Source organism: Littorina saxatilis, linkage group LG12 (assembly GCF_037325665.1).
Source record: "Littorina saxatilis isolate snail1 linkage group LG12, US_GU_Lsax_2.0, whole genome shotgun sequence".
Lineage (NCBI taxonomy): Eukaryota > Metazoa > Mollusca > Gastropoda > Littorinimorpha > Littorinidae > Littorina > Littorina saxatilis.
Window position 1 is genome coordinate 82,771,788 of NC_090256.1, and position 21,942 is coordinate 82,793,729.

The 21,942-nt window shown below is 52.4% G+C and overlaps 1 protein-coding gene, 1 long non-coding RNA gene and 1 other non-coding gene across 4 annotated transcripts in view; all 3 read left to right on the forward strand.

Moving 5' to 3' along the window:
- LOC138982958 (uncharacterized) overlaps positions 1–21,942 on the forward strand; it is a 59,075-nt gene that overhangs the window by 21,802 nt on the left and 15,331 nt on the right. The gene's annotated exons all lie outside the window — the stretch shown is intronic.
- The window catches only part of LOC138982951 (macrophage mannose receptor 1-like), a 52,309-nt gene that overhangs the window by 19,126 nt on the left and 11,241 nt on the right, over positions 1–21,942 (forward strand). For both annotated transcript variants that reach the window (XM_070356349.1, XM_070356348.1), the window contains 6 exons: positions 2,584–2,717; positions 3,222–3,394; positions 3,819–3,946; positions 4,947–5,080; positions 19,452–19,618; positions 20,280–20,404. In XM_070356349.1, the coding sequence (XP_070212450.1) occupies positions 2,584–2,717; positions 3,222–3,394; positions 3,819–3,946; positions 4,947–5,080; positions 19,452–19,618; positions 20,280–20,404 (861 nt within the window). The remainder of the gene's footprint in view (positions 1–2,583; positions 2,718–3,221; positions 3,395–3,818; positions 3,947–4,946; positions 5,081–19,451; positions 19,619–20,279; positions 20,405–21,942) is intronic.
- Positions 6,140–6,258, forward strand: LOC138983431 (5S ribosomal RNA). Its single transcript, XR_011461159.1, has one exon. It is a non-coding gene; the product is annotated as a 5S ribosomal RNA (ribosomal RNA).

A 21,942-nucleotide genomic window follows, 5' to 3' on the forward strand; every position in this document is an offset into this window, starting at 1 on the left:
AAAATTTGCATACTTTTATTGACGACTGAACATGAACAACGGGCGCGCTGGCACATTAAAATCACCGGGATGACTAAAAGCACTTAAATGATCTAAAACATGAAGGTGAAGGCCAGACCTTCCATTGTGTCGATCAAGCCACGCTGGCCAGCATTGTATTGCACAATGATCTAAAACATGAAGGTGAAGGCCAGACCTTCCATTGTGTCGATCAAGCCACGCTGGCCAGCATACTTTTGCATACTTTTATTGACGACTGAACATGAACAACGGCCGCGCTGGCACATTAAAATCACCGGGATGACTAAAAGCACTTAAATGATCTAAAACATGAAGGTGAAGGCCAGACCTTCCATTGTGTCGATCAAGCCACGCTGGCCAGCATTGTATTGCACAATGATCCGTTTGGCACGCACCTGCAGGTCTCTGTACTTCCGGCGCTTGGGGGCGGGAGCCTGGCCTGCCAGAAGGCGGGTGATGTCGGCCTGCACAAGGATCTGTTCTTTCTTGAGCGCAGCGATAAGCCGCCACAGGCTTGGTGAATGCGCCCCGAGGAGGCCCTGGAAGGCGTTGTGAAACCCTTCAACGCTGTTGTTGGACTTAGCATTGTTCGTCAGGGTCCTTTCGTGAAGGTTCCACATCTGCACAGCAAACATCGGTTGATGGCGTGGTCCACGACGTCGAGGACGTCCAATGTATGTGTCCTCGAAATAATCTATGATCGGTTGGGCACGTGCGTCCCAGAAAGCCGATGTGGGGTCAAACACAGTTTCGAATGCATTCTCAACGTCTGCAGGAGGAAGGTAGGCGAGAGCTGGTAGCATTCTCATCAATTTTGCAAACTCTTCCTCATCTCTGTACACAGTTGCGAGTCCATGGTCTTGGATGTGTCGCCAGACATTCTGTGCCAGATGGAAGTGACAACCCGTCAGCTGTAATCCAGGGAAAGTTTCATCGAACGCTGAAACCGCGGCTCTTTCGAAGTCGGTCATCAACGTGCTTGGCGCAATGCCTGGTCTCAGCGTAACCAAAGCTTGGAGAAGTCTATCACATGTGGCACGTGACTTACTTGGAAGCAGGGCAAAAACAACAGGAATTGTCGATCCCATGTAAAGCACGTGAATCGAATACACCTGAGTAAAGTACCCCGGGGCCACCTTGAATGTCCCATCTGCGAACCAGTCTTTCTGCTCAAACAACAACCGAAGACCATCAGGTGTGGCGAAAAGAAGAATCCTGTCCGCTCCTCGACCAGAGTCGTACGCCAGGAAAGTAGTTCCGTCTGTGAGAACCTGCCACACATATAAAAAAATATGCTAAGTGTGTGTATGTGTCTGTGTGTATATATATATGTGTGTGTGTGTGTGTGTGTGTGTGTGTGAGAGAGAGAGAGAGAGAGAGAGGGGGAGAGAGCGCGCACATGCCTGTACTGGCACACAGCTTACACACGCACACACACACACACAAACACACACACAAACACACACACACTCACCTTCATGTCCTCTGGGATTTGACCAAGTTCTGCAAGCGTGGCTGGTAACCTGGGCAAGTTGTTGCGTTGCCGCTGTCGTTGAATAGACCTTGTCATGGAAAACTTGCTGGGAAGACTTAGCACTGTAGCTTGAGATAATCCGTCGTGGACATCCGCCAGAATTTGACGAGTGGCATCCCGCGTTGTGTGTGCTTGGGACTTCATGCGATTTAAGGCCTTGTCAGCCTCCACTTTTGGAAGATTTGGGGCATGCTGATGGTCTCCGATCTCGTGTACTACCTCCCCATTCCTTGTATGTATCCTGGCTTTGCAGAGTTTTTGGTCGCATCTCCAAAAGAGCAATTCGGGATCATTCGAGCTCCTCTTGTCAAAGCGGAATGCATAACCGCCAACAGTCAATTTTTCTTTATTTCTTTTGCTCAGGTACGTTTCTGCCATCTTACCGCTAGTCTCAGTACAAGTGCTGTGGTTGAAACTAATACAGTGCTCTGCTCCTTAGCTGTGCGACAGCAATTCACATCGCCTATTCCGTACGTGTGAGTGACATCGATGTGTGAGTTCATTCTCAAGCAGGTTACAGTGTGTGTGTGTGTGTGTGTGAGTTCATTTCTGTACGAGCGTACTCTGCTCCTTAGCTGTGCGACAACAGTTCACATCGCCTATTCCGTACGTGTGACATCCCATATAATAATAATAATAATAATAATAATAAGGTTATTTATAAGGCGCTTATCTTATCTTATGCTGCAGACTACAATAACTCTAAGCACACACTCACGTCTTTCGTGATACATATACTCGACCCGGCGCTCAAATGTGCGTCGTTGTAATGTGCGGCGCCGTAATGTGCGGCGCAGTAATGTGCGGCGCTGTAATGTTGCGGCGCTCAAATGTTGGCGCTCAAATGTTGGCGCTCAAATGTTGGCGCTCAAAAGACATGGAACCAGCCAACAAGGTGTTGATTTTTGGTATGTGACCAAGTGGAGGGTTGGTCTTGTCCCACGTAATAGCCTGGTCAGGTCTTAGATGATGAGCCAACTTTTTTCGGGAGTAGGAGAGTGCCTTTAAAATGAAATATCTTCACTCAGGGCGTGGGCGACGGAGCCAACGGACACACATCATGTAGAGAACTGTGTCAGTATGGACTCAACTGGATCTCTCAACGACGACGACTGTACTCAGCGAATAGGCTACATCTGTAGCTACACGCCTGCTACTGCTGGTTAGTGTGTGTGTGTGTGTGTGTGTGTGTGTGTGTGCGCGCGCGCGCGCGCGCGCGTATGTGTGTGTGTGTGTCTGTGTGGCCGTCTTACTGCCTGTCTGCCAGCCTGTCAGCCTGCCTACCTGCCTTCTTTTCTGCATGTCTGATTTCCTGAAACATCAAGGATTTCTCCTCAGTATCCTTAACTGCAACTAGCGTCGCCTCAACTTTTACAAACATCAAATATGACGTCATCAAATAGCCCTATCCAAAATCGGCGAAATGTTTCAAGCAAAGGCTCACAGAAATGTCTGTACCAATTTTCACAACAATCCGTTCGGTAGTTTTTGAAAAATGCTTTTCACACACAGACATACAGACAGACACACATACATCGGGAAACAAACCTCACTCTCCGCCAATGTTAAGACATTCAGTCATTACTTGACTGAATGTAAAAACAACGACAACTACAACAACAACAACAACAAACTGTACCTATGAATGTCCTGTCCATACCCACAGGCACATGTGGCGGAGAGTTTCAGTCAGCAGGCATGAGGTGTTATTATGTCAGTCTGTTGGACGACCCGGCTGAGAAGATGTCGTGGTCAGCTGCCAGGAACGCATGTCTCACTCAAGCGCCTGCGGATGGAGTGACCCCTGTCCTCGCCTCTTTTACTTCTGCTGACCAGCTGGTCAGTTCATTAGTTATACAACGTTAACAAATGACTATGGATTCAAACTATTGAAAAAAGAAAGGTTTCAAATAGATTGGATTATTACAGTGCAAAAAATTTAAAGTTGAATTTTGGAACATTTTTGTTGTATGAACCGTGACGCGTATTCAACTTATAACGTAACGTGGGATTTACCCCGTAAAATTTAAAAACGCGAATATTCACAGTCATTAAACTCATATACCTCATCAATGGGATTTCTCGCCATTTTGATACTTCTGTGCAGCAAGGATTGCTTTTAGTAGATGTATTGTAGGCTTAGATTTATAAAACATATTAGATAGAAGGTTGATTGTGCACCCCTACGACGACATCGACGCCGTAGATGATGATGATGATGATGATGATGATGATGATGATGATGATGATGTCATGCTTGCAGCAAGGACTGCAGCAGATGGTGCAGATCGCGTCCACCCAGGGCAAGCGGTGGGTGGGGTTGAACGACCGTTCCACGGAGAGAGAGTGGGCGTGGGCTGACGCCACCAGAGTCTCCGATACTTCAATCTTGTCAGTATAATTATGCCTGTCTGTCTGCCTGTCTGTCTGTCTGTCTATATGTATGTCTGTCTCTTTGTCCTCCAGTCTGTCTGTCTGTCTGACATCTTCCCTGTGCTGTCTATCTCACCCAGAGTTTAATAATTTGATCTGAAGTAAACGAAAAGTTCCTGGTGGTATTTAGGCGACAAAATAATACATTTGAAAATACCCACTTTCAAACAGAATCGTTTGATGTTTCTATGAATGTTGAGCGGACAGACAAAGGCCACCAGATCGAAGTTCTATATGAATGCATCGTTTTGTCAATGATTCGATTGGTGTATTTACATTGATGTTTGTAAACTGTTGTTACAGCGACAACCAGTAGAAGCACTACCCAGACAGAGGTACGGGTCACAGCTGTGGCCTTGTGCACAGTAACGGTCACATGGAGGATGCGGACTGCACTTTGTGGTGTATTTACATGTTTGTAAACTGTTCTTATAGCGACAACCAGTGGAAGCACTATACCCAGACAGAGGTACGGGTCACAGCTGTGGCCTTGTGCACAGTAACGGTCACATGGAAGATGCAGACTGCACTTGGTGTATTTACATGTTTGTAAACTGTTCTTATAGCGACAACCAGTGGAAGCACTATACCCAGACAGAGGTACGGGTCACAGCTGTGGCCTTGTGCACAGTAACGGTCACACGGAGGAGGCGGACTGCACTTGGTGTATTTACATTGATGTTTGTACACTTGTTACAGCGACAACCAGTGGAAGCACTACCCAGACAGGGGTACGGGTCACAGCTGTGTCCTTGTGCACAGTAACGGTCACACGGAGGAGGCGGATCGCGATTGGTGTATTTACATTGATGTTTGTATACTTGTTACAGCAACAACCAGTGGAAGCACTACCCAGACAGGGGTACGGGTCACAGCTGTGTCCTTGTGCACAGTAACGGTCACGAGGAGGCGGATCGCGATTGGTGTATTTACATTGATGTTTGTACACTTGTTACAGCAACAACCAGTGGAAGCACTACCCAGACAGGGGTACGGGTCACAGCTGTGGCCTTGTGCACAGTAACGGTCAAATGGAGGAGGCGGACTGCACAGACAAACACCACTTTGCTTGTCAGATCAACAACAGTCCAGGTGATGTCTTGCATATCCAGGAGATTTCTGTTTGTTGTTGTTTGTTTTAACACTATTTTATTTAAATTCACACATAATTATGATAACAACATATAACACTTACCTCGACAGTACTATTCTTGCACATTATCTATTATAGGCCGAAAAAATTGGACAAAACGCTGAGTGGGTACAATTATCTCCCATAACCATGCGCCACCGTGGATCCCAAGCACTGTCCGAGTGCTTCCCCCTTACAGGATGTAGGTGGCGCGTCCTCTTTCTTTTTTCGCGCGTGTCAGACGGCTGTGTTTCTGCTACGCTCCCGGATTATTTTGGACTAAGAGGCTTCTTTTCTGTGTGGACTATCACCTGTTGGATTATTGTGTGTTATTCCACTTCTGGCTTGAGGCTACGTTGTGTTTCCTTCAACTTGTGCCTCCGTTGTTGTGTGGCGGACTCGGCGTGCCTCCCGTCCTACTTTGTGGTGACCGGTCGTCTGCTTCTCGTTTCGCCGCATTCACTTGAGTATTGAATTTTGTTAATTCTCGGTCTTTAAGGGTACGTACAGGGCGAGGTAGGATGTCTCGTCCTGTTTTGGGCTCTGGTTCTACGGAACCAGAGTCTGCCGGGGGCAACCCTTCTCCGGGCGCCCAGCGTCATGTTTTGCGCACGGAAAAGGGGACCTTTCGGCGCTCCGACTCTCCCTCCCCAAACGCTTTGCGTTTGCGGCGAGGGAGGGCGGAGAAAGCCTGTTTGAGCAAGCTCAATGCGAGCTTGCTCAAACAGGCTGGGCTTGAGCCTGGGACTTCGGGCGGGGCTGCGCCGTCGAAGGTTCGGGGAAGGTCGAGGGGAAAGAAAAAGCTTCTTTCTCCTTCTCCTTCAGTGGAACAGGCTTCCCCCCCTTCGACGCCGTTGTCCGGCCCTCAGTCTCAGGCTTCAGCTCCTCCCGGTTTCAAGCCTGGGGGGAAGGTTTCCTTCTCCTCCCTGGCTCGAATCCGGGGGCAGGTCGATTCCCAACCCTCTTTGGGGGTTGGTGAATCCGATCTAGGGGCTACTGGAGAGACTCAGGTTTTGACAGCCAACGGCCATACCACGTTGAAAACACCGGTTCTCGTCCGATCACCGAAGTTAAGCAACGTCGGGCCCGGTTAGTACTTGGATGGGTGACCGCCTGGGAACACCGGGTGCAGTTGGCATTAAAATCTTCCTTTTCCGGTGCCTCTCCTGTGCCCTCCTCGGTTTCCACCGCTGTGGAAGCCAGGAGGGACACGGGTCCTCCTCTGAACTCCCTCGCTGGGTCGTCTGCTGCTGTTTCGACAGTAGTTTCGGCCTCCTGGGGGGGGGAGATCGGAGGAGATGACGGGGTCTCTGAATTCCCTCCCCGCTGGGGTTGGGATGCGAATTGACCCCGTTCAGGGCGGTCCTGTGGGGGCAGGGGTTTCAGGCTTCGTGCCTACGACCACTGCTACTACGGTTCCCTCTGACGTCCGTGTGACTGGTGGCTGTCCCTCTTGAAACGCTCCGGCCGACTAGTTACTGGACGTGGAGGTGTTCGACAGAACGTGGTACTTCTGTCGAATGGTCAGGGCGACGGGAACATTGTTTCTGTTGCTCAGACCGACACCTCCGACCGGACCGTCTTGACCCCACGCCATTCCTTAGCGTCTGGTGTTCGGGTGACGGATGGTCCGGACCAAGGGTCCGGAACGTTCCAGGCTTACGGGTCGGGATCGAACCGGACCCACGGGTCCCGACTGGACTTGACCTCCGGGTTTGGTCCGGACGGGACCCATGGTACGGGACCGTACCGGACCTTAGGGTCCGGTGCGGGACAGTACCTCTGGCCCTTGCCGGACCCCCGGACCTACGGGTCCGGATGGTACGGTACCGGACCAGTGGTCCGGTCGGGACCGGACCACTGGACCACCTCTGTTGGTCCGGGTGGTCTGGCACCGAACCGGACCATGCCGGACCACCGGACCTATGGGTCCGGATGGTACGGTATGTCCACGTCCGGACCGAGCCACCCGAACACTTCTGTGGGTACGGATGGTTCGGTGCCGAACGGGACCTCCGGATGGTACGGGACCGGACCGAACCTACGGGTTCGGATGGTCCGGTACCGGACCAGTGGTCCGGTCCGAACCCGACCACCTCTGTTGGTCCGGATGGTCTGTCACCGAACCGGACCATACCGGACCACCGGACCTACGGGTCCGGATGGTACGGTATGTCCACGTCCGGACCGAACCACCCGAACACTTCTGTGGGTACGGATGGTTCGGTGCCGTACGGGACCTCCGGATGGTATGGGACCGGACCGGACCACCGTCCCGCAGTGGGGCACTGCGGTTATGAAATTAAAGGCCCCTCCTGTTTTTGGAACCGCAGGAGCTTTCTAGTTTGCTGTTAGGTAGATTTTTGGTTCCTCTTTCCTGTCATGCTCTCTTTTTCTTCATGAATTCTTTTCTTTTTTCTGCCTTCTTGCTCATTCATCTGTATTTTTTCCAAAAATCTCTTCTCTTGCCGCTTGTCTCGCGATTCATGTATAGTTTAATCTGTTAGTGTTCTGATGTAAGTCCAGCAGTAGATAGGTTAAGCCTATTTTAACATACTGGAAACTGGTCATCTTCCAGTAGGTATTAATTTAGTTTTACTAAAGCCTGCTGGGACACAAGTAATGGGTTAGTGCATTTGTAAACAGGAATCGCTTGACAAGTGGCCCCCTTCATCCCCCCCTTCCTCGTCCTGATATGGCTCTGCGTAGTCGGCTGGACGTTAAGCAACAAATAAACAAACAAATAAACCGGACCACCGGACCGGAACACCGGACCACCCTACCGGATCAGTCCGGACCACCCGACCACCTCTGTTGGTCCGGATGGTCTGGCATCGAACCGGACCTACGGGTCCGGATGGTACGGTATGTCCACATCCGGACCGAACCACCCGAACACTTCTGTGGGTACGGGTGGTTCGGTGCCGAACGGGACCTCCGGATGGTACGGGACCGGACCGGACCTACGGGTCCGGATGGTCCGGTACTGGACCGGTGGTCCGGACCGGACCACCCGACCACCTCTGTTGGTCCGGATGGTCTGGCACCGAACCGGACCATACCGGACCACCGGACACCGGTATGTCCACGTCCGGACCGAACCACCCGAACACTTCTGTGGGTACGGATGGTTCGGTGCCGAGCGGGACCTCCGGATGGTACGGGACCGGACCGGACCACCGGACCGGAACACCGGACCACCCTACCGGACCGGATCGGACCACCCGACCACCTCTGTTGGTCCGGATGGTCTGGCACCGAACCGGACCTACGGGTCCGGATGGTACGGTATGTCCACGTCCGGACCGAGCCACCCGAACACTTCTGTGGGTACGGATGGTTCGGTGCAGACCGGGACCTCCGGATGGTACCGGACCTACGGGTCCGGATGGTCCGGTGCCGGACCACCCGACCACCTCTGTTGGTCTGGATGGTCTGGCACCGAACCGGACCATACCGGACCTACGGGTCCGGATGGTACGGTATGTCCACGTCCGGACCTAACCACCCGAACACTTCTGTGGGTACGATGGTTCGGTGCCGAACGGGACCTCCGGATGGTACGGGACCGGACCGGAACACCGGACCACCCTACCGGACCGGATCGGCACCCCCGACCGGACCGGACCATTTCTTTTCTGATCAGACCCGATGGGTTCCTGTTCAGTCTATAAATGGCGGGGGTTCGTTGGCTGGGCTGACCCAACAGTCGCAGGGTTGTTGTTTTTCTCCCCCTTCGGCTGCTGGAGACGTTTCGTCTTTGGGGCAGGGGTCTTCGCGGCCTCTTGCTTCTGTGGGCGTTTCTTCACAGCCTGCTTCATCGCTTTCGGCTCTTCCCCCTCAAGCTCCCTACACTCCTGCTTTTGAGGAGTTGTCGGGAAGTGAAGAGGAGAGTGAGTCGGAGGACGATAGGGAGGAGGATCAGGGTCGCCCTGAGGTTAACACTGATCCTCTACCCTTGCCGGTTTCTGATGGAACTTCCGAAGCTATGCTTCGTACTTTCCAACAGTACATGACAGACATCACGCGGCGTCTTGACGTCACGGATGCCTCTCTTAAGCGTCTGTCGTCTAGTGTTGACACACAGGACGTGGACCCGGGGTCTGAGGACGAGAGGCAGGAGGCTCGCCCTCGCACAGCTACAAGGACGTTTGAACAGTTTCAGGACGTCCTTCCCTGAGACGCCCTCTCGTCCTTTGAGTCCGCTTCGGCCCGGGCACGGGAGGCTCACGCCGCGTCTCCCGGCGGCTCGTTTTATGAACGATCCGGCCGCCGGCAATTCGCGTTCCACCCTAGTCTTAGTGCCACGGTGGAAGCGGCAGCACATCACCTGAGGAGTACAGATTCACGTGCAAACGCGACCTATGTTCCTCGGGAGGACGCGGGTTCAGTGCCATGCTTTCCTTCGGGAGGCGCACCTCCACTGTTTACTCGTGTCCAATCTGTTTCGTCCCTCCCTTTTCCCTTTGACTCTCGAACTCTCCCTTTCCAGACTTCGAGTGTTTAGGGTGGGGCTGACGGTGATGTGTTCGTTGGGGAGGTGCCTTCGGTCAAGAAGGTGGAACTGAGCTCTGCTTCGTTCCACAATCTTGAGGCCACCGTTTCTTCCACAGTCGAGGCCCAATCACAGGCCTTGACATGGATGAGCACGCTGTCCACACTGTTGGACCCTCCCGATCGGGCAGAGTCCGATTCCACTCGGGTCCTTGACACGGTTCGAGTGGATCGGGCTTTGCATGCCGTGCGATCGTGCGTGACGTCTGCGGCAGAATTGGCCATTGGAACACGGGTCCACTTTATTGGCCCTGTTCCGTGATCATTTTCTGCCTACTTCTATAGTGCCTCCGGATATGAGGAAGAGTCTGAGGAACACGTTTCCTCAGCCTTCTTCCCTCTTTCATCCGGACACTGTTCGTTCTGTGGTGGAGTCCACACGCCAGAGGAACACTGATTCTCTGATGGTTGGCCTCGCTGCTTCGGCGACGGCGGCGGGGAGTAAGAGAAGTGCTACAGTCACCTCCAGCTCCCAGCCTCAGAAGAAGAAGAAGAAGAAGCCAGTTTCACTGCCTCCTTCTTCCTCCTCTTAGGCGCCTGTCGCGTTCCCAAGCAAGACGAAGGGTGCTCAGACAGGTAAGGGGAAGCAGCACCACCAGGGGGGGTGGTCGCAAGCCTGCGCCTGCCCGCCAGCAGAATTTTCAGTGAGTCCCGGCCCTACTTTGACGCCCCCTCAAGTTGCCCCTCTTTCGTCCGTCGGTTCCCTTTTTCGGGCCCGCGGCATGTGGGGCAGACTGGTCTCCAACCAGTTTTTCTTGAGGGTGGTGTGGTCGGGGTTTTCTCTACCGCTGGCGTCACAACCTCCATTGTCCGCTCTACCCTTGACGTTCCCCCCTCCTCGAGACTCTGCCAGATGGCAGGCTCTTCAGGACGAGGTGAACTCGTTGGTCGAGAAGAAGGCGGTCTACCCCCTTTCTCAGCCTTCTCCGGGGTTCTGCTCCCGCCTGTTCACCGTCCCCAAAAAGGAAGGCCGGTTCAGGCCGGTGTTGGACCTCTCCACCTTGAACTTGTACCTTCACAGGTGCAAGTTCAAGATGGAAACCCCTTCGTCGGTCCGGTTGGCCATCCGGCCAAACGATTGGGCCATGTCTGGGACCTCCAGGATGCTTACTTCCACATCCTGGTGGCCCCGGGGTACCGGCATCTGTTCCGGTTCGTTTGGGAGGGCACAGTGTTCGAGTTTCGGGCCCTCCCATTCGGCCTGTCCTTGGCCCCTCTGATTTTCAACGGGGACAACAACACCACATGCTTAGCTTACCTTCGCCACCAGGGGGGCACCAATTCTCGGTCCCTCTCCCTGTTGGCGGAGGAGATTCTGCTCTGGTGCCAGACCAATCAGGTCCGGATGTCAGTCCAGTTCGTTCCGGGGAAACTGAACGCCCTGGCCGACATTCTCAGTCGGGGCGATCAGGTTCTCTCCACAGAATGGACCATCGCTCACAACGTTCTACAGCGTCTGTGGGCAAGGTGGGACCGTCCTCTGATCGATCTGTTCGCAACTCGATTCAGCGCTCGGCTTCCCAGGTACGTCAGCCCCTTTCGAGACATGAATGCGTTCCACTTGGACGCATTCACTCTCTTGTGGAGGCTCCTCGATGCTTACGCCTATCCCCCGACATCTCTGATTCCGAGGGTGCTGGCAAAATATCTGCAGGAACGACCAAGACTGATTTTGGTCGCGCCTTACTGGCCAACAGCTCCGTGGTTTCCAGATCTTCGCGGTCTCACCCACGTAGACCCTCTACCTCTGGATCTGGACGGGGGAGGTCTGCTCCAGCCTCGATCATGCCTCCCTCATCCACGTCCAGAGAGTCTGTGCTTGACCGCATGGCTCTTGTGCGCTCCAAACTGCTTGCACTAGGATTGCACAAGAGTTCAGTAGAGTTTTCCTTGAACGCTAAGAGGCGATCAACTAATCAGCTCTACGACTTTCGCTGGAGAGCTTGGGCCACCTTCGCCTTGTCCAAGGGGATAAAGCCGCTTTATCCCTCAACACAGGACTTGGCCAACTTCCTGGTGGAAGTGTATCAAAAGAAGAGTCTTTCTTCTAAGACTCTTCTTGGATACAGATCTGCCATCGCTTCCACGATTGCGGCCGCTACTGGTCGCAGACCTGAACACTTGATCAGGTCCTCCCTCATCGCTAATGTCCTTTCGGGTATTAGCAATGCAGCGGTGTCTAAACCTCGGGTTTCATTTCCCAAGGGGGATGTCTTTCTGGTCCTCAAACTCCTGCGTAGCAATGAGTTTGAACCCCTGGCAGGCATCAGTATCAAGTTGCTGATTTTTAAGACTAATTGTTCCTCATCGCTTTAGCCACTTGCCGTAGACTCAGTGGTATTCAAGCTTTGAGTGGCCTGGACTTTGACATTGAGTTCACCACACAGCAGTGGTTGCCAGCATGGTCACGTCAGTCTAAGGTATGTTTCTTGGGTATATTTTCTTTTACGGTAGTACTGTTCGAAAATTGCCTGGGTATCTTAATCCTTGGATTTAAGTGATTTTGATTAAGGAGTTTAATACTCTACATATCACCCTCACACCACTCTGGTATTCTGTGCAAGAATAGTACTGTCGAGGTAAGTGTTATATTGACTGTAAGGCTTCTTTTTAAGCCTACTGTCTATATGATACTTACCGAGACAGTACTATTAGAGTTTCCCTCCCGCCTCCCCTCTTGATATGTTATGGGCTTTTTGAGGGTCTGCAGCTCATAAAGAAAGAGGACGCGCCACCTACATCCTGTAAGGGGGAAGCACTCGGACAGTGCTTGGGATCCACGGTGGCGCATGGTTATGGGAGATAATTGTACCCACTCAGCGTTTTGTCCAATTTTTTCGGCCTATAATAGATAATGTGCAAGAATAGTACTGTCTCGGTAAGTATCATATAGACAGTAGGCTTAAAAAGAAGCCTTACAACCTGTACAATGAGCACAAGTTCAAAACTTATATAACATAACCTTACCTAACGTTTCATGGCAATGTATAATTAAAGAAATGGTCATTTCCAGTATATATTAACATTAGGATATCATTTGGTTTGTTTTTCTGTATCTTTCTCTCACTCATTCTGTGTGTGGCATGCGTGCGTACGTGTCTAAACAAATGTTTAAAACTTTATCTCACCAAATATAATGATTCATGCACCGCTGCGTTTGTCATCATATTAATCTGAATCATGACAATCTTATTTGATCCGTTGGCTTTTTAAAAGGGTATGCCTGGTGTTTGTCAGTCTTGTCACGTACGTTTGGCCGTTGTGTGTCTGCATATTAGGCCTCCATTAAATTACATATTCTTACTCCGAGTCACATATTAGCATTGACGCAGTCGAGATGCTAGGTGCCTGAAAAACGCTATCCCGTCTATAGTCTAAGGGAAGCAACCCAAGCTAAAAAAGTAGCAAGCTTGCTACCCTGGGTTGCCTCCCGTAGCGTATCACGCCACAGATCTCGTACCCAGTACGAGACACCCTCATTCGACTCCTTTCAGCCAGAGAGACAGGTCGTCTTTTCGCTAGCGCTCCTAGGCCGTTTGTTTGTCAGCCTGACACCCTCCGGCCTCGGCTCCCGTCTTCTTCTCTTAGCTGGTTTCCAGTTGGTGAGATCTTTCCTTGTTGTTGTATTTCGCGTTTCTACTGTTATTCTGACGTCCTTGGGACTTAGAAGTTGCTGCAGTAGTTTCGTTGTGGCCGCCTTGCCGGTCGCCATTTTGTGGCTAGCACGTGTTGTTTACACTTGTACGTTTCTGTCCGTGCTCGGACTGCGAACGTTTGTTTAGTGCTGTTTGTTTAGCGGCTGTTTGCCGCTTTTACGTTAGTGCTAGTTCTTTGTTTCTGCTGAATTTTTCGTCTGGTGGACTTAGTTACGTTCAGTAGTTACTTTGCTCGTGGCTTCCTTTTCGGTCGCCATTTTGTGACTAGCACGTGTGGATTACACTTGTACGTTTCTGTCCGTTTTCGGACTGTGAATGTTTGCTTAGCGCTGTTTGTGTAGCGGCTTTTTGCTGCTTTTAAGTTAGTGCTAGTCCGTTTGTTTCTGCTGAATTTTCGTCCAGTGGACTTAGTTTTGTTCAGTAGTTACTTTGCTCACGCCGTCTTAACATGGCGGACGGTGAGAAAAAGAGGGGGGGGAAGGCTGAGAGTAAGGGCAAGGGCCCCGGCAAGCCTAAATCCTCTGCTTCTGGTTCTAGTAAGAACCCCGTGGTAGTCGTCTCTGATCCTAAGACTAATACTGTCTTTTCTGTTTCGATTTCTCCTCCTAAAGTGACCCCTTCGGGCTCTCAGGCGTCCGTTTCTGCCCCTAGGGCTCCTATGCGCACGCCTTTGCCGGCACCGGAGTCTAGTGCTCTGGTGTCTTCGTTGCTTTCCTCTCTACTTCCAGAGATTCGCACACTGGTCAGGGAGGAAATGGGTCGTTCTGACTCTCTTGCCAGCTCTGCCCCCCTGCCGGGGGTGGGTGACCAGTTTTCGCTGGCGTCTCTGCTTCCGATGTCGGCCGTTTCCGGATGTTCTCACACCGGATCTTCGCCTCTGCCGTCGGGTTCCGGCGTTCGTGACCTTCATGGACTTCACCCACCGGGACTTACTTCCCTCCTTGGCCGGTACTCGGCGGCTTCCGCTTGCGGAGGTACGCCTGAGCGTGTCCCCTCGGGGACGCGGCCTGTTGAAGGTATGTGCTCGCAGCAGCCGCTTGCGGCAGCTGCACTTCCGGTCTCCGGAAGTAGCTACTCGCTGGTTCGCGGACAGCCCATGGTCCCGTCCGGCTCGAGCAGCTCCTTACGTGAGCAGTCGTTTACGACAGCTCCACTTCCGGCTCCGGCCGGAAGTGTCAGTTCACCGGTTCGCGGGCAGCCCATGGCCCCTTCCGGTTTGAGCTATGCCCTTACTCAGCGGCCGTTTCCGGTAGCTGCGCTTCCGTCCTCGACGGGAAGTGTGGGTCAGGCCGGAAGTTCTCATGACGCTGTCACTTCCGGTTCCGGCCTAGGGCTTGCCTTCGGGCTTTCGGGCTTCAGCCCACAGGCGGCTCAGCAGCAGCTATGGTTTAGCTCTGCTGCTGCTGCCTCACTTCCGGTTCCTCCGGGGTTTTCCGCGGTTCCCGCTGCTTCCGCTGGGTTGCCGGCGAACTGTGGACATGGTCTGCCCTATGGGCATACGGGCTTTGGGCCTGTTTTGGGACAGCTACAGTCACACACTACGGTGGTGGCTGCTAGCCCCTCTAGACCTCTGACTTCGGTGATTGATGCATCTCAGTTTCCTCTCAGCCAGGACACGGGGGCCATCTTTTGCCAACAGGAAGGACCTCAGCGTCATTCGATGGATTTCGGCTTCGAGCCTTCCTCATCCGTCGTCGCTTCGGACTCCAGGTCCGTGGTTGACGATCAGACGCTGGCGGAGGCCCCTGCTAGCTTCCGGGCTATGCTGGAGGGCGCCGCAGAGGTCACTTCTCGTTATTTTCCGGAGGGAGCTTCGTCCTCGGCCTTGCATTCTGCTGGTCCGTCGGCGATGGCTGACTTCCGGTTGGCAAAGGAAGAAAACAGCTACTTCCGGTTTGAGGAATCACCCTCTGTAGCGTTTCAGCTTTCTCAGCTTTTTGCCAAACCCGCTCCTCCTGGCAGCGGGTTGCCACCGGCGCTGGTCCCGTTGCTGGTGCCGCACGGTACAGCTCCGGATTCAGCGCTGGACTATCTTGCCGCGCCTGCGCAGGCTTCTTCCTTTTTGCCCGTGGCGGCTCAGAGGAAGTTGCCTTGGCCTAAGGCGTCTCGGAACCTTCTGTCGTCTTTTGCCCTCCCGCGGGGACCTTTGTTGGTCACGCCGGGCCTTCTTCCGCTTCTGACGAAGCCTTTGAAGAGAGATTCGGTTCTGCCTATTTCTGAGCAGACCCTGGTTTCCTCTGAAGAAGTGGGCCGACAGCTGCTGGAACTCAGTTCCATCTCCGAGACCTTGCTTAGGGCGCTTTCTCGCGCTCTGACTGTGTCCTTGGCGCCCTTTACTCTTAGTAAAGAGCAGGATGCGGAGGATGTGGCCACACTGCTCTCCACTCTCGCACGGGTGAACGAAGAACAGATGAGGCTGTCCTCTCTGCACTATTTCCATGCGGTTTCGTGCAGGAGGGACTTGTTCCTTGCCCACTCTCAGTTCTCTGAGGAGTTGACTCGGAACACCCTCAGGTCTTCACCCGTGGTGGACGGTGCTCTCTTCGGCAACCTGGCCTCTGATGCCAGGAAGCAGGAGATCGACACCAACAGGGAACAGCAGTTCTCTTCTTTTGCGCTTCAGGCCTTGAAGCAGCAGAAGCAGGCTGCTCCCAAGCAGGCTGCTCCTAAGCAGGCTCAGCCTCAGCGGGCTAGGTCCTCAGCTCAGGCGCATCCTGCTTCCCGGAAGAGACCTCGTGCCCCTTCCCGTGGGTCGGGCAAGAGATCCTCGTCGGGCAGGGGTAGGGGCTCTTCCAATGCGAAGCCCCACCCCCAATGAAGCGTTCCCGGCTTCACCCCCCCCTCCGCCCTCCACTCTGGTGATGGCGGGGGGCCTTGCTCGGGCACTGTCACACTGGCTGACCTTAGTACAAAGCCAGTGGATAGTGGGAGTTGTGAGGTCGGGATTCCGCTTACTCTGGCTGGGGGACAAGGCCCCTCTAACCAGGCGTCCTCCAGCCTTCAAGCCACCCTTCTCGCAAGAGGCAAGGGCCGTCCTCCAGTCGGAGGTTGCCTCTCTGCTGGAGAAGGGCGTGGTGGAAGCGGTCTCGGACCACAGGTCCCCGGGGTTTTATGGACGGCTTTTCGCGGTCCCCAAGGCTTCGGGGGCTTGGCGTCCTGTTCTGGACCTATCGTTTCTCAACACTTTTCTGAGAACGATTCGGTTCAAAATGGAGACGCCTGCCTCGGTTCGAGACGCTCTCCGCCCAGGAGATTGGGTGACCTCTATAGACTTGACGGATGCGTACTTCCATATTCTGGTGCATCCCGCCGACCGGAAATGGCTCCGTTTCCGGTGGGCCAGTCAAGTCTACCAGTTCCGCGCACTTCCTTTTGGGCTGTCCCTTGCCCCATGGATCTTTACCATGGTGGTGAGGCAGCTCTGCGCGCTGGTGAGGTCACAGGGAGTGCGGCTGCGAGCATACCTCGACGACTGGCTCATCATGGGCCAGAGCGAGGCTCTCTGCAGGCAGCACACTCTCTTGGTTCTCCGGGAGGCCAGCTTGCTGGGATTCTCGGTCAACCATACGAAGTCAGAGCTCGTGCCCTCTCAGTCATTCACTTACCTGGGGATGACGTTCAACACGGTCACCTGGACTGTCCAGCCTTCGCAGAAGCGGGTGGACAAGCTCCAGGCTCTCATCCGCTCTACTTCGCTTCTCCTGCGGGCTTCACTTCGGACTCTGGCCTCCATCCTGGGGCAGATGGAGTCGGAATGGGTATGCAGGGGGGTTCCCATTGTTTCCCCCCCTCCCAACATGGACCTTTTCACAGATGCGTCCCTGCTGGGTTGGGGGGCTCACACGGACCGGCTCACGGCCTCCGGACTGTGGTCTGTGGAACAGAGCACATGGCATATCAACTCGCTGGAGTTGGAGGCCGTGTTTCTTGCTCTGGTCGCGTTCCTCCCTTCCCTAGCGGCCAAGTGCGTGCGTCTGTTCACAGACAATACGACAGTGGCTGCCTATGTGAACAAGCAGGGAGGTTCGCGGTCCCCCACTCTCTCCCGCAGAACGTGCGAGATCCTCACCTGGTGCTCCCAGCGGGGGATCTCTCTCTCAGCGCGTTACCTGCCAGGGAGTCTCAACACACTGGCGGATGCGCTCAGCCGCTCCGACGAGGTGTTGCAGGCAGAATGGACCATCACGCATGGTGCCCTTCTCCGCCTTTGGGCTGTGGCCCCGAAGCCTGTGGTGGATCTCTTCGCCACCAGATTCTCCAGGCGCCTTCCGGTGTTTGTCTCCCCCTTCCCCGATCCGGAAGCGTGGGGGACCAACGCCTTGGACATCCCCTGGACAGGGCTGGAGGCTTACGCCTTCCCGCCCTTCCAGCTTCTCAGCCAAGTCCTCAGGAAGGCGGAATTGGAGAGGCCGTCTCTGCTTCTGGTCACCCCTCTGTGGCCGTCTCAGCCCTGGTTTCCGGACCTTCTGAGACTCGCACGCGGCCCTCCAATTCCTCTCGCTCTGGTACCAGGCGAACTCGTTCAGCCTCGCACCGGAGTTCCTCACGGGCACCCGCAGTCTCTCAATCTTCACGTTTGCTCTGAGGCGGTCTGGAGCTTCCGACCGCACTTTGGAGTTGGTGCAGCGCTCACATAGGGCCTCCACCTCCTCAGTGTATTCGTCACATTGGCGTGCCTGGGTCACCTGGTGTCAGGCTCATGGGCTGAACCCGGTGGCCCCTCGTACTATGCACGTCGCCAATCACTTAGCGGATTTGTCTTCCCAGGGGGCTTCGTCCTCCTCCTTGAAGGTTCGCAGGTCGGCCATTGCCTCGACTCTTAAACAGATCGGTCATACCATCAATGTTAGCGGGGTTGTCGCTGGGGTTATTAAGGGCGCGTCTTTGCAGGACGTCAAGCGCTCTTCTCTGCCCAAGTGGGATCTTTTCCTTGTCCTTGAGTTCTTGCGCTCGGCGGACTTCGAGCCTCTGGAGGGCTCTAGCCTCGCGAACCTTACTCGTAAGGCTCTGTTCTTGCTACTTCTGGCTTCGGCCCGCAGAGGTAGCGAGATCCACGCTCTTTCAGGCAGTCCGCAGGACATTGGCCGAGAGCGCGACGGCTCCTTGTCTTTGCATTTCCGGGAGGCCTTTCTGGCCAAGAATCAGACACCGGATCAGCCTTCTCCCTGTGTCCTTGTGAGGCCTCTGTCCCATATTGTGGCGCAGGATGACCCAGACATGGTCAATTGCCCGGTTCGGGCCCTGGAGGCCTATTTAGCTCGTACTCAGCCCATCAGGTCGAGCTCGCAGAAGCTCCTATTTATCTCCTTGAATACTTCTATGGAAAGAGATATTACGAGGACTACCTTGGCCAGGTGGGTGTCAGCTCTCATAAAACAAGCCTATGTGTGGAGTCTGGCACAAAAGGGGGGGGCTCAGCCTGCCTTCCCTCTCGAGTCAGCTAGAATGCACGAGTCTCGGGCATGGGCGTCTTCATTGGCCGTTTTGAGGTCTCGAAGACTCGACGATGTCCTGCGCACAGCGTACTGGCGTTCGGACGACGTCTTTATCTCGTTCTACTTGAGAGACATCGCCGCGGTCTGCCGTGATGGCTCACGGACCCTCCCTGCACTGGTGGCAGCGGGGCAATGCCTCTCCAGATCATAACGGTGAGTTTGAAATTTTTCTTCTTACCCACCACCTTGTTGGAGTTATCTGCTAATATGTGACTCGGAGTAAGAATATGTAATTTAATCGAAAATTTTTAATTAAATTTTCATTTGATTAATATACTTACCCGAGTCACATAGGTAATTCCCTCCCACCTTCCCCGCTTTTAGTTTCTTTGTATTCTAGAAGTCGAATGAGGGTGTCTCGTACTGGGTACGAGATCTGTGGCGTGATACGCTACGGGAGGCAACCCAGGGTAGCAAGCTTGCTACTTTTTTAGCTTGGGTTGCTTCCCTTAGACTATAGACGGGATAGCGTTTTTCAGGCACCTAGCATCTCGACTGCGTCAATGCTAATATGTGACTAAGGTAAGTATATTAATCAAATGAAAATTTAATTAAAAATTTTCGATTAGGTACTGCACAGAGACACAAACCTGTAATGTAATTCCCTCTCTTGCAAATGGTTACAGATAGTTTCGTACTTGTGAACGGTCTCGGTTGCCCCTCTCCATGGATCAGGGGAGGTAACAAGTGCTACTTCTTCGACCGCCGCCATGCCTTGACTCACGACAAAACTCAACAATTCTGCTCCCGTATGCAAGGATCTCTTTTGAAAATCGAGAGTAGCGATGAAAGAGTGAGTGTGACAGGTCTATCTTCACCTTCACTTACGTGGAGATGTTACTTATTGAGAGAGGATGGTAGTACATGTAATGGTTGCAAAGACTACTCAGGGCTGGAGTCTTTCTCTTGTAAAAAAAAGATAAACTTTTTTTTTTAAGTGAATTTTTCTGTAAGTTCAAAGAGTGCTAAGGCCAGAAACAACAAACAAAATAGGGCTGAACGTGCTATAACGACTGAATTAGTTTGAACATTGGGTATCAGATTTTTTTCACAAATACACAACTAAAAAAAAGTACAAAGATTTTATTGTTGATATGTAAACAATTCAACATTCAAATAATCACACCTGAAGAACATTGATTGAAGAAAAAAGTAAAACACAGTGACTGATCGATACATTGGGGAGAACAACAACTTGTACCTACCATCCTGAAGAAGGCCGCGACAAACTGTCAAAATATTGATTAAGAATATACTGAACGTGGTAACTGTTGTGTTCTCTTTTTGCTCAAACATAACCTTTAACCTACTTCAGAATTTAAGTTTCATGTCGGAATGGAGCAGGTTGGGGGTGGAGGAAGGGCGCCTTTTTCAGGTTCTTATTTTCTCACAATTTCATGATAATGTAAAGCTTAGCTGTTTGTAAACTTCTTATACTTGTGGTTTTGTTTCAGGACTGGGTGTTACAGCAGACGATCTCAGGACACATGTTCAACATGTGGACAGGACTGAAACGGGCGTCTGACGCGTCCCCCACGTGGGTCTGGGATGACGGTACTCCTGCCGATACAACACTCTAGTAAGTCTCTTCTTCCTGCAGACACCACACTCTAGTAAGTCTCTTCTTCCTGCAGACACCACACTCTAGTAAGTCTCTTCTTCCTGCTGACACCACACTCTAGTAAGTCTCTTCTTCCTGCAGACACCACACTCTAGAGTCTAGTAAGTCTCTTCTTCCTGCTGATACCACACTCTAGTAAGTCTCTTCTTCCTGCTGACACCACACTCTGGTAAGTCTCTTCTTCCTGCAGACACCACACTCTAGTAAGTCTCTTCTTCCTGCTGATACCACACTCTAGTAAGTCTTCTTCCTGCTGACACCACACTCTAGAGTCTAGTAAGTCTCTTCTTCCTGCTGATACCACACTCTAGTAAGTCTCTTCTTCCTGCTGACACCACACTCTGGTAAGTCTCTTCTTCCTGCAGACACCACACTCTAGTAAGTCTCTTCTTCCTGCTGACACCACACTCTAGTACGTCTCTTCTTCCTGCAGACACCACACTCTAGTAAGTCTCTTCTTCCTGCTGACACCACACTCTAGTAAGTCTCTTCTTCCTGCTGACACCACACTCTAGTAAGTCTCTTCTTCCTGCTGACACCACACTCTAGTAAGTCTCTTCTTCCTGCTGACACCACACTCTAGTAAGTCTCTTCTTCCTGCAGATACCACACTATAGTAAGTCTCTTCTTCCTGCAGACACCACACTCCAGTAAGTCTCTTCTTCCTGCTGACACCACACTCTAGTAAGTCTCATCTCTCTGCAGATACCACGCTCTAGTAAGTCTCTTCCTGCTGACACCACACTCTAGTAAGTCTCTTCTTCCTGCTGACACCACACTCTAGTAAGTCTCATCTCTCTGCAGATACCACACTATAGTAAGTCTCTTCTTCCCGCAGACACCACACTCTAGTAAGTCTCTTCTTCCTGCTGACACCACACTCTAGTAAGTCTCTTCTTCCTCCTGCAGATACCACACTATAGTAAGTCTCTTCTTCCTGCAGACACCACACTCTAGTAAGTCTCTTCTTCCTGCAGATACCACACTATAGTAAGTCTCTTCTTCCTGCAGATACCACACTCTAGTAAGTCTCTTCTTCCTCCTGCAGATACCACACTATAGTAAGTCTCTTCTTCCTGCAGACACCACATTCTAGTAAGTCTCTTCTTCCTGCTGACACCACACTCTAGTAAGTCTCATCTCTCTGCAGATACCACACTCTAGTAAGTCTCTTCTTCCTGCTGACACCACACTCTAGTAAGTCTCATCTCTCTGCAGATACCACACTATAGTAAGTCTCTTCTTCCTGCTGACACCACACTCTAGTAAGTCTCTTCTTCCTGCAGATACCACACTATAGTAAGTCTCTTCTTCCTGCAGACACCACATTCTAGTAAGTCTCTTCTTCCTGCTGACACCACACTCTAGTAAGTCTCATCTCTCTGCAGATACCACACTCTAGTAAGTCTCTTCTTCCTGCAGATACCACACTCTAGTAAATTTCTTCTTCCTGCTGACACCACACTCTAGTAAGTCTCTTCTTCCTGCAGACACCA